Source organism: Palaemon carinicauda, chromosome 19 (genome assembly GCF_036898095.1).
Source record: "Palaemon carinicauda isolate YSFRI2023 chromosome 19, ASM3689809v2, whole genome shotgun sequence".
In the NCBI taxonomy this organism is placed as follows: Eukaryota; Metazoa; Arthropoda; class Malacostraca; order Decapoda; family Palaemonidae; genus Palaemon; species Palaemon carinicauda.
In genome coordinates, this window is record NC_090743.1 from 2,920,073 (window position 1) to 2,938,778 (window position 18,706).

General features: G+C 37.8%; 1 protein-coding gene across 1 annotated transcript in view; it reads right to left on the reverse strand.

The window, feature by feature from the left end:
• Positions 1–236: 236 nt before the first annotated feature.
• Positions 237–18,706, reverse strand: part of LOC137658400 (clotting factor G beta subunit-like) — a 29,027-nt gene continuing 10,557 nt past the window's right edge. Inside the window, exons 3-13 of the mRNA XM_068393082.1 lie at positions 18,368–18,498; positions 14,824–14,942; positions 14,515–14,618; positions 12,480–12,601; positions 12,277–12,348; positions 11,849–12,020; positions 11,075–11,340; positions 8,464–8,603; positions 1,404–1,524; positions 1,137–1,227; positions 237–425 (exon numbers count right to left, since the gene is read on the reverse strand). Of these exons, the coding sequence (XP_068249183.1) occupies positions 1,160–1,227; positions 1,404–1,524; positions 8,464–8,603; positions 11,075–11,340; positions 11,849–12,020; positions 12,277–12,348; positions 12,480–12,601; positions 14,515–14,618; positions 14,824–14,942; positions 18,368–18,498 (1,315 nt within the window). The 3' untranslated portion in view covers positions 237–425; positions 1,137–1,159. The remainder of the gene's footprint in view (positions 426–1,136; positions 1,228–1,403; positions 1,525–8,463; positions 8,604–11,074; positions 11,341–11,848; positions 12,021–12,276; positions 12,349–12,479; positions 12,602–14,514; positions 14,619–14,823; positions 14,943–18,367; positions 18,499–18,706) is intronic.

Sequence of the window (18,706 nt, forward strand, 5' to 3'; positions counted from 1 at the left end):
TATATATATATATATATATATATATATATATATATATATATATATATATATATATATATATATATATATATATATGTGTGTGTGTGTGTGTGTGTGTGTATACAGTACTGTATATATATATATATATATATATATATATATATATATATATATATATATATATATATATATATATATATATATACCGGTTTATATTAGTAGGAGGATCGAGAACAACACGCCTGTAATTGCTCAAGAGATTTAATATATCATAATTCAAGTCATTCATTTTACAATTTCAAATGATTATAGGAAATTTTAAATAGAGATATGTAATACCGACAACCAAACTTGGACTGCTGTCCTTTCAAAATATTTATTTCATAGCCTTGGAGAAGCTTCAGAGCTACCTGTATGTTATGATATCCAAGGTAGGTAGGCCTAATCTGTAAAAAAAAATATATATATTATAATTACCTTCTGCACATAATCATGATTTAATTTTCAGTAAATACGGGGCTCCTTCAGTCTTTTTATAGTTTATTTATGACATATTTGTTTTTTATGTTGTTAATAGTTTATATATGACATGTCTGTTTTGACGTTGTTACTTATTTTAGAATTATTTATTGTTAATTTGTTCTCTTCATTTATTTATTTCCGTATTTCCTTTCCTCACTGGACTATTTTTCCCTGTTGGAGCCCCTGGGCTTATAGCATCTTGCTTTTCCAACTAGGGTTGTAGCTTGGATAGTAATAATAATAATAATAATAATAATAATAATAATCTAGTTTGTTTTCGTATTCTTGTTGCATGCAACGATGGTTACAAAGATTCAACGTTAATGAGGAATAATTACTAAATGAATTGAAACTTTCCATAATACAAATAATTTTTTAAAAATATCTGCATTAAACAGTTCCCATTAGAATAACCACTGATTTTGGTTTAGTGTTGGTTTGCTTAACTTGTATTACAATTTATTATCGATTCTAGCCATTTTATATAGATGATTATATAAATCGTCGATTAGCTTCTCATAGTAATGTTCTACGTACACATCTCACCTGAAAACTTTCTTTGTGTTTATTTACCCCTCAAATCTCTTTCATTTAAGTTACTTTTCAATGGTATATAAAAAACACATGCTATTTACCTCACTGTTCGTCTTAGCAGAAGTTAATAACCGTCACATAAAGTATTAGCACCCTCTGATGCCAAAAGGGATGCTAGCACATCGATATACTCTGTGAACAAACATAAGATATCATTTGAATAACCCATTAATGGAGTAAATTTGACTTAGGAACTTAATATTTCAAAGTTATGGATAATATAACATAATTGAAACGTGTAGCACTTTCTTTTTAGTTTCAAGAATTAAGAAGGACTATGGAGAAAATAATATCCCTCGGTTTCTTACGAGAAACTCTGACGAAGACTCCTGGGGCGTTTACCCTGGCGCATCCATCTCCCCACGATCTAATACCAGCTAAGACCCATGTGCCATTATCTGCCACCATAAGCGGTCCTCCAGTATCCCCCTTGAAAGGAGAAAATTGAATACCTTGATTTAACTTGGAAATTATATATACAAATCTTTAAAGAGAAAACACTCATAAAATTACAGTAATACCTCAGGTTATGAAATTGATTAGTTTCGAAGTGACTTTCGTAACAGGATTTTTGTTTTCTATAATAAAATAGAATCAAATACATTTGAATCATTCGATATACCTAACCTGACATCGCAAATTTCGTTTCGTATCCCGAGTATTTCTTCGTAATATGAGGCGAAAAAATCTTCGCATGTCGATTCTTATGATGAGATTTTTTGTTTACAGAAACTTTTGTACCCTGAGGTATTATTGTATGTCTAATGGGTCAAGACACAAATAAAGCTAGATTTGGTAAAGTGTGTCTGTTTAGGTCTTTCAAAAGACCTGTCAGACTCTAACCATTCATTCCATGTCTTGGGTGGTAACTACCAGTATTTTGGGAAAGCCTTTACATCGTTATTTTCATTCAAATGTTTCAAAGCATTCTATGCTTGACTGTATTTTCTTCAAAGAGAAAGGAAAGTTTATATTTAACTTATCATACAAGCTATTTATTTCAATTAGCAAAAAACTACAAATTTTTAAAACAATTTGAATTCTTCCAAGCTATACAAACTGACTGGAGACGACTGGCAAAATCTAACCGAGGCCCTTTGCGTCAATAGGTGTAGGAGGAGATGATGATGATGATGATGATGATGATGATACAAACCGAAGTCATTTATAATGGTTTACTCCTAAATTATTTGGATACAACCAGAAAGAAAGAATTCTTGGGATGTTGGTAACATTGGTATCAGCAGTTCACCCACGCTACAGGCAAGCACTGCAGCATCACTCTTATCGTGGTCAAGACTTGGGGGGGTTCGATGAGACTCTTATCGTGGTCAAGACTTGGGGGTTCGATGAGGCGGGACGTTAAAATAAATAACGGAGGTTTGTGTGGCTAGGAAAAATACAAATTGTTTTTAAAAATTGTAGTTTGTTCATATGCTGATAAACTCTCATCATTTATAAGGGGAGTCTTGCTTATGTGGGAGGAAGTCCCTGGAGTCCAACGGGCATCTGCTTAGCCCTAATATCTCTGAACGGCTTGTAGGAGAGGCAAGGTCAAGGTACAATAAAAGTCATTGACTTGACAAGGTTTACATTGTTAGAAACAGGGAATAGTATTGTAACTTAATGTCACAAAGAACTTCTTACCTGTATAAGAGTCCCATCCAAGCAGGTACTCCTGGCAGAGTTAAGGGGGAAAGAAATCATTCATTCAATTCATGCATCCACTTACAGGTATTACGAGAATAACCAATGATGTGAAAAAAACCAACTATCAGTTGAACAGCCACCACTGGACCCAAAGAGAAAGTGTCTAGTCATTTATGGGTACAGTCCTTAAGATAGTGAGCCATAAAGGTGGTCTGTCTTTACCAGATTCCGGCACTACAGTACTGGGCTACTGAGTGGTTCTTGCGGAATGCCTGCGTTGAGGCAACATGACATATATCATGAGCTCTAGGATGGGCCCCAGGCCCAAAAAGAGGTAGTGTTTTTAGTCACTTTTGTTGGAACCTGCACTCAAGAATAAATTAAGTATTTTAGGACGAAATAGAGGAGTTCTCTTGAGATAATGTCAGACTGCCTTTACAGGACAAAGTAACAGACTATCTAGATCATCAATTACCTCTTTGACAGGTGCAATGGAAAGGGGGTCAATTCTGTTGTCTAAAAATGACAAATTTGCAAGTAATTTGTATTTTTCCTACAATACAAACCTGTAGCTATTTATAGGGTTATTACTTTCTATGAAGCTGAAAGGACGAGCCATTAGAATTTAGCAAGGGTTAACCATCCATACCGCTAGTTAGTGGGGGGTGGAGGGGGTAGTAACTACCCCTCTCGCTCAAGCACCTGTGACTAACTCCCTTTGCTTGGAGGTAGGAATTCAAGGGGGACTGGGCTGGCGGGCAAATCTGTATAAATAGTTATAGGTTTTTATCATTAGGAAAAATACAAATTACTTCCAAATTTGTCATTTGTTCCGTAAGTGGAATACAACCAACACTATTTATGGGGATTGACTCACCCCTTAGGAAGGTGGAAGTCCCAACCAATCTGACTTTTTGGCTTTTACCCGGCAATTCCCCTTCATGTGTGTTAGCATTTAAAGGTGGGGACCCTAACACCTCCCTAAACCTTGCTATACATGGTCTGCAGCCTGAACAAGCTGTGTGTTAAGATACCAGCATACTAGCAATGTGACTGTCAAGGTAAGAGTTCTTCCGAGTCAAAGGAATCGTCCGAGGTCACCAAGACATACCCAATATCACCTCTCCAGGGTATGGGGACCCAACAATAATGACACAATACTAGGCTACACAAGGGAATAATGGTTTAACTGCAGTGGTTGAGGTCAGCCGTGTAGGGGACCCTGGATGCTGATTTTCCCAAGAAAAGGGAGGATTAAGAAAAGAAAAGAGCCAGTCATTCGTTTCATTCACTAACACTAAAACTGGGTAACCAATGCCCTCAACCTCCTACTACAGTACTTGTCTATTAAAGAGCTTGAGGTATTAAACCAGTTGTTGTGCAGCCACCACAGGACCGATAGAGAACGTATCGAGTCTCCTGTGGGTTACGTCTTGCAGGTTGGGGGCGGTGAAGGTCGTCTGACGCTTCCACACGTCCGCTTGTAGATTGCACCACAGAGTAGTTACGTTTAAAGGCCAGGGATGTAGCAATGCCCCTGACGTCGTGTGCTCTGGGTTGAGATGTTGGAGGAAGATCTGGATTCAGCGCAAGGTCAATAACCTTACGAATCCAAGCAGAAATGGTGTTTTTCGTGATCCTCCTCTTGACCTCCTCGTGCTGAGGGAAAGTGATGGCAGCCGGCAACGAGCTGCTGCTGTTCTCTTGAGTAAGAGCCTCAAACTCCTTACTGGACATAGTAGCAGCCGATATGGGTCGTCGGTTACAGAACAGAGACTCGTTATCAGGAAGGAATCAAATCTAGAATCGGCTACCCCTGGATTTTGAGTCTTCGCTACAAACTCAGGGACAAAGCTGAAGCTTACCTCTCCCCATCCCCTTGAATAGGCGATGTCATACGAGAGACTGTGAAGTTCGCTGACTCTTTTAGTCGAAGGCAATAGGTTGGCCAGGGCACCAGCCACCCGTTGAGATACTACCGCTAGAGAGTTATTGAGTCCTTTCACTGGCTAGACAGTACTACATTGGACTCTTCTCTCTGGCTACTGTTCATTTTCCTTTGCCTACACATACACTGAAATGTCATACACCTGACAATACAGATTACCAAACAATTCTTCTTCACCCAAGGGGTTAATGCACTCTAATTGTTCAGTGGCTACTTTCCTTTTGGTAAGGGAAAAGATTATATATATATATATATATATATATATATATATATATATATATATATATATATATATATATATATACATATATATATTTTGATGGTAAGACGGAAATATTCCACTATTCGGTTGGGTGATGTAAGGCCATGTTGAGAAGAGGCGTCCAGAATTGAGAGTTGAAAGTGACAGGCCTGTCGAAAGTACTATCTGGGATGCTGAATCTAGTAAGGCAGCAGTTCATGAGGCACATGTTCCATCTTGCATGGGGGAAGGCTTCAGGCCAGAAATGGAGCGATCGGAGACTTAGAAAAGGTAACGATGTCCTTGTGATGTGGGTATGGGGCCGACGATATCAACGTGAATATTGGCAAAACGAAGTTTGGATTGAAGAAAAGTGCCCACACCCAAATTCGTATTTTGATGCAATTTGAAGTTTGACATGAAATATAGCTGCAGACCCAATCTTTGTCATCTTTAGTCATGCCATCCCCATTAACGGCTCGTGTATAAGCACTGAGGAACTGTAGTAACTAGTGATGTATCGCCCTTTTTTGGGCATCGGTATCGGTAGCGACCAGTCATGACATAGGTAGTGGCCTCCTCCATGAGTATCTGGTATCAGTATCGGCCAATCTAAAAAATGAACTTAATCTGCCAATACTCCGATACTGGTACTTTGGGTTATTCGAACATCAAAGATTTCCTTGTGTTCAGATTAAACGTGTTTCCAATAATTGACATCGCACGGCAAAAGTTGCCGTCTACATGAAGGACACAGAAAGTGCCGGTTAGCATCCAACGAGGACATGAAGATACCGCCCACAGCACCCTTGTGCCCATGACAGGTCCGCATGAGGGGGATCCGAAGAAAGCATGCACACCTGAAAAGAAAAATATATTAAAGATGTCCAATGACAGCCTTGGGAGGAGAGAGAGATGTCTACTCTCTACTGAGCCAAAAGAAAAAGTGACGTAGCTACAGCTACAGTATAGGTGGATAGGATAGGTGGGGGAAGGGAGGGAGGGAATTAGGATTGGAAGGATTAGAGGTAATAGTATTGAAAAGAAGTATAGTGGGAGGTGAAAAGATTGGGGCACACCCAATAGCTCTTTGTTGTTAGTTTTTTGGTGTCAACATCATGCCTTGAGGACTTCCAGGGGGCGAGTTCTCTTGCCAGCCTCCGAGGGACTTGTTTTCATGATTATTCCTTTTCTGGGGCTTGTTTATTTTTTTATGTTTGCCTATTTTTGTTTTATTTTAATACTCTGGATTTGGTTTGTCATGAGCAATGAAAGGAGCTATCCTTTTCCACCAGGAATGCTCGTTTTATGTGTCTGCTATTTCCACACTCGTTGTTTAAGTTCTGGGTAAATGTTTTGGAATCTTTCCCAGGCTTGTGTGGCTCTTCTGTGGTACCTGATGTTTACTAGTTCGAGATTGTATATGCTATGGAGTGTTTCGTTGTTTTCATTTATGCTATTATTATTATTGTTATTATGGTTTAGGCCATGTATGTTTCTTATGGTTCCATTTTGGAATTTTTGTAGTGTTTTTATCTTTGACTGAGCCATTGTGCATGCTGGTGCTATTGGATATCCAAATAGAGGTCTTATTATACTTTTGTAGAGATTTATTTTGATGTTTTTATCCAATAGTTTGAAACGTTTTAATGCTTCTTTTCTGTGTTTTGTCGATTGGAGTTTTTTTTGATATGGCAGCTTATGTCAGTTCTTTTGATAGTGTCATAGCTCACAGCGTGAGAGTCCAGTATATATAGAGGTGGGTGGGTAGCAAGCCCCCCCCCCCCACGGCCCCTGGCCTAGCGGTTAGGCAGGGTTGCCACCTTGCACTTTAACCCTGGAAAGGTATGATGGGTCGTACGCGACCCCTACAGCATTTTCAAAACCTGTTTTTTCCCCATAAATCATCAGCTGTCTCGAATATGGAAGTGATCAACCTGCAAGGGGTGACTAGTCTACATGCCATTGTCTGCTTTAGGACTGATTTTCGTCTAACTTCCCTCCTTCCCCGTTTTTTTACCCCCCCCCCCCCCCCCAGGGGTCGACCTCAACCCTGACATACCTTTATAGGGGTAAGTGATCAAACAGCAAAGTTATTACATAATTATAAATTGTCGAACAGTGTTGATACTTGTTTGGTTCTTTATAGTTGGAAAGTGTGGATGGATGGTGTGTCTACCACTTGCATGACATTGGTTTTGGCTTAGATGCCATATATTGCCATGAGGTCCATTTTCCCTCAAATGCTAATTTCTGAATTTGTTTTATTTTTTGCAAATTTGATTTTTTTCTATTTATTTTGAATTTATCTTCAATAATGGCCAGCAGGCAGTATTCCCTCGGCATGGATGTCATCAACACACTTCTAATGGAGTTAAAAAGAGATGTTGATGATAATATGGAGTTTGCAACCCCATTCTTCATTTCAAGTGGTAGATTGGGCTGTAAGAGTTGTTGCGGTCTGCGGCCATTTTGTTGACATACCCGAAAGGTAAGTTGGCATGTCTCTATAAATTCTTGTTCTGTATAGAATTCGCGATATTTTGGTATATTTTAATGCATAAATATCATATTTTATAGGCGATACAATGATTTTCATAAGAAATTTACATTGTGAAACTAGGCCGTTAAAAAATGACCTTTAGATTTCGCCCCTGATATAACAGTAAATTACATCTTAGTGCACATTTTATTATGTATTTCTGTTCTAGGATAATATGAGTTTATTCTATAAAAAATTAGCCTCTTCCTATTTCATTTGGGTACCCCAAAAAATTCATGAAATTTGGACAAATTTTTTTGGCCAAAAAAAGTTACCCTTTTTTTCTCATTTCAGATCTTGACTTCTATGGGTCCAACTCATTTCCAGCAATTACACGCTGTTGCTTGGCCATCTAAGAGGGTGTCCCTAAAGGGATTTATGTGTATATGTATATTTCTATTTTTTGTGAATATTTACGTCGTCTTTTTTTTGTATACTTAAATTTTTAATATATTTCCAATAAATAGTTATTTTGTAGATGGGTATCATTGATATTTTCAGTAGTTTTTAGCATTCTTTGAAGTATTTTTAGCAAGTCAAACAATACAGACTGATGCATAACTAAATTTTTCCTGATTTTTTTTCGGAGTCGGGGTAGCGAGCGACCGAGTATACCCTTAAAGGGGTGTCCGAGGAGCGTACCTATCCAGGGTTAAGTCTAATGGCTACATTCCAGCTTCACCAAAAGATAATCCAAATAAATATTGGAAGGTTTGTTAGTATGGGAACAAGTAAACATTCTAACTTCAGCGAGAGAGAGAGAGAGAGAGAGAAAAAAAAAACAGTAAATATTTGGGGTCCTGTAATATTTTAGAAGGAATTCTTGCCTATGTTGTGAATAGCCCTAGGCATGACTTATTTATCCCTATACAATGGCTGGACAGATATGGTGATTGCAATCAACCCAAACTACTTCGGGAGATATTTCACACAATGTTACTCTTCTACGATAAGTACTTGCTATTAACAAGTAGGACAAAAACTTACCTCACATGCGCCTTTATTCCCTTCTTGGTATCCTGCACAAATCATGTTTGGCGTGACCCTAAATGGATAAGATGCATTGCAGGCCTCGTTGGTTATTACTGGCAATTCCACTTCATTGAGGATACTTGATGGACTACCACCTAAAATGCAATAAGATCATAGGTTATGAGCTTTAGACAATATCCTCTATTATTTAGCGAAAACATTGAAAACAATTTTTACATGAATTTGGAGTAAAAATGAAAAAAAAATTCAATGAAACCTCCAGAAAAAAATACCGAAGATGTAGAAATAAAATACTTTTGCTTAATATTTTTGTGAGTTGAGCACTTTCAAGAAAGTTTTTCAAGTTATTAGTCTTGGTGGTGTCTAATCTTTTTCTGAGTTGAGCGCTTTCAAGAAAGTTTTTCAAGTTATTAGTCTTGGTGGTGTCTAATCTTTTTGTGAGTTGAGCGCTTTCAAGAAAGTTTTTCAAGTTATTAGTCTTGGTGGTGTCTAATCTTTTTGTGAGTTGAGCGCTTTCAAGAAAGTTTTTCAAGTTATTAGTCTTGGTGGTGTCTAATCTTTTTCTGAGTTGAGCGCTTTCAAGAAAGTGTTTCAAGTCATTAGTCTTGGTGGTGTCTAATCTTTTTCCGAGTTGAGCGCTTTCAAGAAAGTTTTTCAAGTTATTAGTCTTAGTGGTGTCTAATCTTTTTCTGAGTTGAGCGCTTTCAAGAAAGTTTTTCAAGTTATTAGTCTTGGTGGTGTCTAATCTTTTTCCGAGTTGAGCGCTTTCAAGAAAGTTTTTCAAGTTATTAGTCTTAGTGGTGTCTAATCTTTTTCTGAGTTGAGCACTTTCAAGAAAGTTTTTCAAGTCATTAGTCTTGGTGGTGTCTAATCTTTTTCTGAGTTGAGCACTTTCAAGAAAGTTTTTCAAGTCATTAGTCTTGGTGGTGTCTAATCTTTTTCTGAGTTGAGCGCTTTCAAGAAAGTTTTTCAAGTTATTAGTCTTGGTGGTGTCTAATCTTTTTCTGAGTTGAGCGCTTTCAAGAAAGTGTTTCAAGTCATTAGTCTTGGTGGTGTCTAATCTTTTTCTGAGTTGAGCGCTTTCAAGAAAGTGTTTCAAGTCATTAGTTTTGGTGGTGTCTAATCTTTTTCTGAGTTGAGCGCTTTCAAGAAAGTTTTTCAAGTTATTAGTCTTGGTGGTGTCTAATCTAACCAGAAAAAAAAGCTTGCTGTTCTGATTATATCATAGGTGAAAATACAGAGGATTTACAACTGTTTCCTCATGAGATTCAGCACACACAAAGAGCTCAATTGGCTTCAAGCTTATTATTTACGGCCTGCAAGCATAACTGAATTGGGTTATAATGATGAACCATATCAATGATATATTTAGCTTTACCATCTCTATTAGTTACTATTGATATTGTAATTGTTCTGCGTTTGAAATTTAATTTGATACGGAATGTTTAACATGCAAACATTATAGGGTTTGAATGTTTTCCTTTGTTCCTACGCCAAAAAAAAAAAAAAAAAAAAATAACCTTCATCATTTAAAACGGATATACTCAGGCATGCAAGCTGGTACGCCAGATGAAGAATCATCGAAGATCTGGCAACCAATTGGACATACCCTAGAGTACCTGTTTTATATAGGTACTCTAACGTAGCCCACTCGCGCGTGTGTCGGGTCAACGCGCTCTGGTGTGAAGTTGGGAACTCTATTATCTTCGGAAATGTTGATACTCAGATGTCTGTTGTTGGCCTTTTTTCCCTATCACATACCTTTTTAGCGAATCACTACATGACTTTGAGTTACTGATTCAAGCTCCATTCTTTCTTCCTCTATAAAACTATAAATTTATCGTTAGGTATCTTATAATTCATATACGATTCCTACAATTAAAATACGAGAGAAATTTTTAAAAGGGGTTGCTCTGAACCAAGATTAACAATTGGCTTTGGAAATATCTGAAGAAATTTGTAACTTTGAAAGCAACCAATGGTTAAAATTAGTACAAAATAAAACATATTCTCACTGAAATCTATTCAACAAAATATGAAGAGGATAATTAGATATTTTTAAGGGAAACACTTTCAGATTTACTACTTACTTATAGATATCGTCATCTTTTATTTGAGAAATGAGTTTTTTTTTTTTTTCAACGAAATAACTTACAAACATTTTAGGTTTTCTTTATCAATAAATACGAAAACCACCAGTAACCTTATGAGAACATTTTCTGAACATTCCGGATAGCAAGGTTGGTAGCGTCGCGGATCTCTATTATAGAGGTCCCGAGTTCGGTCCCCGCCAGGGACGCGAATACCGTGAGACCTTCTACCGGGGGTTACTCCAAAGTGGCGCCTGGGGGGGAGGTTAGAGGGGACTAGTGATAGTCCCAGCTGGCTAATGGTCGCCCGAGGAGGGCGATGTAAATCGTCTCTATGGAGACCTAAAACCCGCAACTTTTTAACTTTAACACTGAATAAAACTGATATAAGGTTTTCAGAAAAATGAAACAGCAAAAGATCTCTTACGAATACAGTACTCATTTAGAGATGGTGCTATTATTCAAATTAATATTAATTACAAAAAAGGCAAGAACATTGTTTTAAATTTCTGTACCTTCAGCAAGATTTCCCCAGCCTGATGTCACAGCTAGGAAACCACTGTAATCTTTAGCAGGGTCTGGAAAACAAATAGGTTTTACTCTATCGCTCAAAATTGCAGGAGTAGCAAGCCAAATAAGGCCAATGTCGTTATCCTTTGTAGCAGCATTAAAAGTTTGGAAATAACCCGCTTTAGCCAGGCCAATTCTCTGATGAACCTCAGTTGGGTTATTGATGTCATGAGCCCCGACAAGAATTTCCTTGTCGGCAGCAGTGGCCATCCTGAAAAATATATATCCATGTACAGTATTAAAGAGATAATAAAGGAAAAGAGTTCTAACATATTGTTTCATGATGTAGCATTTCAGAAGATCGCCATTTAAAGATCGATTGACTTTAAAACATTGCTATTCTCAACAAATTTCATCTTTCCAAGCTTTGAATATAACATTTCATTCATAGATATGAAAATATATAATATATAATTAACAAGATCTTAAAGGAACTAGAAATCAGATTTTGGTAATTCTATGAATTAAGGAAGACTTTCATTAACTTTTTTCTTTTTTTATTAGAACAGATTTACGTATTTTCGAGCTATTGTTTTATTCATTTAATATGAACCACGTATATTTTTTTTACATATCGTTTTTGTATGAAAAACAAATCAGGGAGAGAATAAGTATTTTTTTTATTATATTGAAAATCTTGCATTCGCTACAGTTTGGTTCTTCAAAAAGTATACTGCTCTCCCTCTATTTCTATTTCTTTGCAAATGATTATTTCTTACATTTGAATACAGGAAGCAGCGGTAAGAATCAGCACATTGTTGAGCAAAGATCCACCACAGATGACGGTATTGGTTCCAGCATTAACGAGGGCCACTTGCCATGGGTACTCATTGACCTCAGTCTGCACTCCTCCAACGATGCGGGTCACGCGGTTCACAGTACCACAAGGTTCTATTGGAAGCACAAGAGAAGAAGACGTAAATTAAAGAAACTAAACATATTTCAGTAATATTTTTGGCTTCAAACTCTAATTCAAAATGAAGAATTTGCCTTTTTTGAGGTTACTTATTAATCTATATAATTCTCTCTGAGAGACAGAGATAGAGAGAAAAAAAATATTGGTAATGGCGTATATTTTATATGAAATAAATTGGTAATCTGTGTACACATTGTATCAACAAAAAGTACTTAAAAACACATGACTAACTGCATGGTTCTGGTGAAGTTGGAGTGGGAGTCGTCGTTGAAAGGGTGAGGGATAATCCTGACGGTTGCGGCACTAACGAAATAAAGACGATTTTAAAAGTGCGTTAGTGACTGCCTCGGCAACACAACTATACAGTATATAACACTATCTGCAAAAATGTATTTACTAATTCTATGAAACAAAACTGATAAATTTAGCTTTACCTGAAGCAGAAACTCTACAGGCAAAATTTTCACTCTTTACATATCGCCTGTCGATATTGAAGAAGATCTTCATTTTGTTGTCGGTACTTGTTTTAGTGAGTTTGTAATATTTCTCGCAGAGCCTGTATTTGATGAAACAAATCACCGTCGTAAATAGGGCAAACAGATTGCTATTAAACTAGAATATTTATTTCATACATCCGTGATACCTGGCAGTAATTCTCTTGTAATATCACTCGCAGAAATATTATGGAGTAGGAAGCTGCCGAAGGAACCTTCCATCAGGACAACATGGCTATCTCACCCAAAAATAGATTTTTCCTTCGTCAAAATCCATTGTTTGTAACTTTAAAGTAAATTTGGTTTTCTCTGGTCAGGTTCTTTAAACTTTCTCATTTTTTCCTGGTTATCTTACATTAGTTCATTGTAATGAAAAAAAGGAGTTTTTATACATTCTCTTAGTCATAAAACAAAAGTAGCCCCGCTGTCAGAAGAGTTACTTTGCCCTATTAATAGTAATCTTCTGTATTCTCCCATCGTAAAGTTTTCGTCGGAATTACTATTAGAATGCTCTACCAAAATGTAGGGGATCTTTATCCACTTGAGTTGATACTATGAAAATAAGGAAAAGCTCTGCAAATAAGATTATTATCTCCGCCCAAAAATAATAATGAGAAAAGTAACATTCTTTATCCGATGTGAAATAGATACATAATTATTCAAACGCTAAATGTTTTCTGATTAATCTTAAGGTATTTCGGTAACCTCGGGAGGAATTTCAAACTACTTTTTATCAATTAAAGATAAAGAAAAAACTTCATCTAGATACGATTACAAAATCAGTGGCATGCAAGGATAAAATAGTAAGGAATTGAGTTCATGCCAACATACATACATACACACACATATAATACTTACATATATACATATAAATATATATATATATATATATATATATATATATATATATATATATATATATATATATGATAATTTTTTGCACATTCAAACGTGTTTCTTTCATATTTCAAATAAGCCATATATATTAATACATTAAAGTCTGGATTCTCTTAACGACCTTGGGATCAGAGCCCCAGGCGGAACCGCCCAAAGACTATAATATCGGACCGGCGGGGATTTGAACCCTCATCCAGGATATCTGTATGCCAGTGACCATACCACTCAGCCACGAGTGGCTGAGTGGTATGGTCACTGGCATACAGATATCCTAGATGAGGGTTCAAATCCCCGCCGGTCCGATATTATAGTCTTTGGGCGGTTCCGCCTGGGGCTCTGATCCCGAGGTCGTTAAGAGAATCCAGACTTTTATGTATTAATATATATGGCTTATTTGAAATATATATATATATATATATATATATATATATATATATATATATATATATATATATATATATATATATATATATATATATATATATATGCAAAATATAGGTTATAATATTTACACTTCAGGACAGAAAGAGTTATAAAAATAGTAGGAGTAAGACTTAAACACTTACTTCTCAATCTATTTAACTTTTACATCAGTTACAACTGTAGTGACATTGCTATATCAATAAAAAATTTTGAGAAACACCCAAATTACCAATGCCTTCCATTTGTAATTCGTATTATTGAAAGAAAAGCATTCTAAGCAAAGCTTTCCGTGTATATGAGAGCAATGTCGTTATCTCTACATGGTTTCATTAACTGTAGAATGTCTTAAAGGAAGATAGGCTCCCTGTAAAATTTAGCTTGTGGCACAATCCTATTATATATCATCCTTCGAGTCTCTGATGATAAAGTAATCAAAAGGAGATAGATGTATATTATAAAATGAATAGTAAATCATTTAATGTCTTCATTATTCAAGATAAAGATAATACTATCAATCACCTCAATTTCTTTCATGCACTTTTACTTTCTAGTTTGATACGAGTTGAAGAAATGCTTCAATAAATGCTCCTGAAGTTGTAATAAAAGTAATAAAAAAAAATTGGTAATGATAATAATGTTACTTCAGATTACTTACCTGGAGGGGACATCATTCTCAGTAATTACCAAAGAAGGCCTACTACAACTTCTCACTGTGTTAATTGAACACGCTACAGTTATCTTTGAGCCATCGTTAGATCCCTGCAAAAGTTCATGATATGAATTTAAAAGTTTCTCGGTATTCATTATGGTAGATAATTAAGGATAATGTAGATTTTGACACCGCTTTTCAGATTTCCCATTCCTTTATAAATCAGAGCTTTTCTTGAACATTAACGATGAAAATAGTTATCTTTGACAATAGCAATATTTTGAATCAAACAACAGACGTTTTGTAAGAGCAAACCTTAAAAGTCCATCTGTAATCTCTATTTTGAAGAAAGCCTCCTTTGTAATTCCTTGACCTTATAACTACAGTTTGACCTGGGCCCAGAATATATGAACCACACGAGATAACGTTATTTGCTGGAAAGGAAGAATTTCCAGTATGACAATTTAAGCTTATAAAAGATGAAATTACTAATATACATTAAAACACACTATGCTGCATATTAGTTGTAATATTTGAAGTACAGAACATTTTTAGAGTAAATAATGTTATTAAAAATCTTATGAAAATGTTGACATTGATAGCCTACATCTAATTTATGACCGACTATAATGTTTAGATAATCTGTCATGAAGAAAACATAAACCAAAAGAGAACTTATTGGTTATTTCACAAATTTCAAAATGAGTGTTCATGCTATTTGTACTTAACAAACCAACATCATTCGGGACTTGAGAAGCCATGAACCAAGAACCTACAAAAGGGACCTACTTCATCAGTAGAAAATTCTATAGAATACTTTTCACGAAGATCAAAGGAGGGATTAAGTGAAGAATCTCACCAGATATTCTAAATTAGTTCAAAGAGGTTGGGCAGATATGTCTCTCCGGGAAAAGATTCCGTGGATGAGGGCTGAAGATGATCACACCAAGCTTTGAGAACACACAGGCCGACGAAGACTGGGAGCACGCAAGATGCTAACAACCTCTAATGTTCTCAGAAGGTCAACCATCCAAGGGTTGACCAAATCCTCCTATAAATAAGGAAAATCTTAGCAACTAAGTTGTTATAGCTGTCACAGCTATGAGGTTATGTCTACTGACACGGGCAGAGACGCAGATTTAAGGAATCTGCCTCCACAACCGCATCTAAGACCTGATTCGCTGCCGCAGCCTGTAGAACTACCGTAGGTTCTATCCATGCAGAGTTAGCTATTAAGGTAGTTATATACCATAATGTGGAACAAGGTAGGAGGTAGCAGCAGAAGAAGCAACCTTGTCCTTGAGGCACATGACACGTAAGCTATTCTGTAGTAAGAACGAAGTGTAGGTGAAGAACATACATTCATAAGGGATGAACGTTCGCGAACGTGCCGGATTTGAAGAAGATGCCTGGCTACATGTACGCAGGTTCTTTGAAGTTCAGAAGAGATGAAAACTGAAGAAACCCTACTTGTGAAATACTAACAAAATTCAAAAGGTGGAAGGGGTATTACGTGCCAAGGTTAGCCCTTGTGCATTACTCTGGCCATTGATGGAGAGTGCTGAGTTAGGTTGCAAGAAGGAAATCCATGCTAAATTCCTTTAACTTTATGTGGGAAGGCTACCGAAGTAGCATGAACCCAAGAGAGAGGTGGGAAGATGATCTATGTCGTCTAGATGAGAGTACCCTCTGAAAAGTATGAGACTCACGAGAAGCCCAAGCTTCAGTGGAGTGAAGATCTCAGTTAGAACAGATTATCCCAGAAGTAACTTTACCCTGGAAGGATAAGTATCCAGAAGAAAAACCGTTAGGTGCTGGAAGTAGTTGCTGGTTCTAACAGCAACCTAGAGGAGAGCAACTTAGTGATGATCACAAGCCGGTCAACAGTGAACGGCAATTAAGGGAACGGTGAGCTGACGAATGGTGAGATATCGAACGGCGAGCTGGCGAACGGCCATCGGTGAACGTCAATTGGCAAACGATGAGCTAGCAGATGGCAAGCTGGCAGACGGCGAGCTGACGCATGGCGAGCTAGCGAACGGTGAGCTGGCGAATGGCGAGCTGGCAAAAGGCACTCGGTGAATTGGCGAAAGTTGGCAATCAGCGAATGACGAGCTGGCGATTAGTGAGCTAGCAAACGGCAAACAGGGATTGGTGGCTGGCGATCGGCAAACGGCGAACAGTGATTGGTGGCTGGCGATCGGCAATCGGTGAACAGAGATCCGCGAATGGTGATTGGTGGGATGGCGATCAGTGAGTTGGCGATTGGCAAACGGACCAACAGCCAGATGGCAAACGGTGAATGATGATCAGGACCTGGCAAACTATCACGAGCTGCGAACAACGAACTGGTAAACAGTGAGTGACGCTGGCGAGCGGCGAGACAGTGATTGGCAAACGGCCAGCTTGCGATCAGCGAACAAAGGGCTGGCTGAGTATGAGCTGGCAAAGGGTGCTTGGTGAGCTGGTGAAGTTGTCGATCGGCGAGCTGACAAACAGTGAGTGGCGATCACAAGCTGGTGAATAGTGAGCTGACGAGCAGTCAGCTGGTAAAAGGTGAATGACGATCACAAGCTGGCGAACGGCAGTCGCGAGCTGAAGGGTGATCGTGGTCGATCATGAAGTAACGGTGCAGCTGCAGCAGGGATGGGCGAGGCGATTCTGTTGGCAAGACGAGTCTGCAGGGCGAGACGAGTTTGCAGGGCGAGACGAGTTTGTTGGGGAGATGTCTTGCTGGAGAGACGAGACTGCAGCACGAAAAGAGTCTAGACGAGATAAGATCTGTGAGAGACTAGTGCTGGGCGAGGTCTGCTCCCAAAGAGGAAGAGCGGGAAATGTACGAATACAATTCCTGCTGGAGAAATCCCCCAAAGGAGAGACCGAACAGGTGGAGGGAAGTCTCTCCCGTGGATGGGAAAGGGTGACCAACATCTGCTGCTTCTGTCAGCAATTCTCCCTGCAAGCAGGAAGACTGCTGAACAGTGACTGGTGGAGGGAAAATTCCAACACCTGGAGGTGAACCTTTGGGGAGGCGAACTCCCAGGGCAGAACCCTCTGCTTCCCTTCAACAAGCTCTAGCTCAAATTGAAGAATAACGTCGAGCGCTGCCTGAGAACAATCCCAAGATTTTTCTCTGGGTTCTCCCCCCCCACCCCCCACCCGAGGGGATTACACACAGAAGTCCAGAAATGGAAAAATCCAATTCCTATGGGAGGAATCCCCCAAAGAGAAAACCAACCAGGTGAATGAAGTCTTTCTGAGATGGAAAGAACGACCAACCCCTCTTGCCGCTGTCGGCAGTTCTCCCCGTACGCAAGAAGACTGCTGAACAGTGACTAGTGAAGGGACTTAACTTCGGAAGAGAATTACAACCCCTGGAGGCGAACCTCCAGGTAGCACTCTTTGCTTCCCTTCAACGAGCTCTAGCTTAAATTAAAGGCTAACATCAAGTGTAGCCTGAGAATGAAGCCGAAGCTATTAAATATTGTAAGGTTTGTATGAGTGTCGGAACAAATCTGATATGAAATTTCCAGGTACATATTTAGATATCTGTTATGGAATTTCTAACCTCTTGGCGCTTCAATCCCCCAGGTAAGGATCTAGATAGCTATTACAGGGGTATATACGAGGCAAATGAATCAAATATTCTGTACATCATGGAATGTTGCCTGGAGTAAAAAGAAAAATATGGCATCTATCTTCAAAAAAATTATTTTCTTTTGATATAGGAATTTTATCTTCTGCTATATTAAATCATTATAAAATCTACCATTTTAATTTTGTTACTTGATTCCTCTAAAAGTCAAAATAATTTGATCAATTACTCAATTTTTTGTCAAAAATTTCTATCAGATTGTACTTAGTTTAGTAGTTGAATGAAAGATGCGTGAATCAGGTTTCAGTGGCTCGTGAACCGCTCTGCTTTGAATGGAATGTTCCTTTTCGGGGTACAAGATAAAAGGTCCTCTGGTATTTGGTATGAAGATCCATCTGAAAAAAAGAAAACCATGAGTAAAAGTCAAATCGAAATATATTGATAATCCTATTGATAAACTGCTCCTTTCTCTGCATTGTCAATTTTGATCTTCAATAATAAAGTAATCCAAGACTTACTTAACTTTGGGAAAAAAATTATTTTGTCTTAAATTTTTTTCTAGTATAATCTTCCTCTTTTTTATTTTATCATTATTGGATAGGG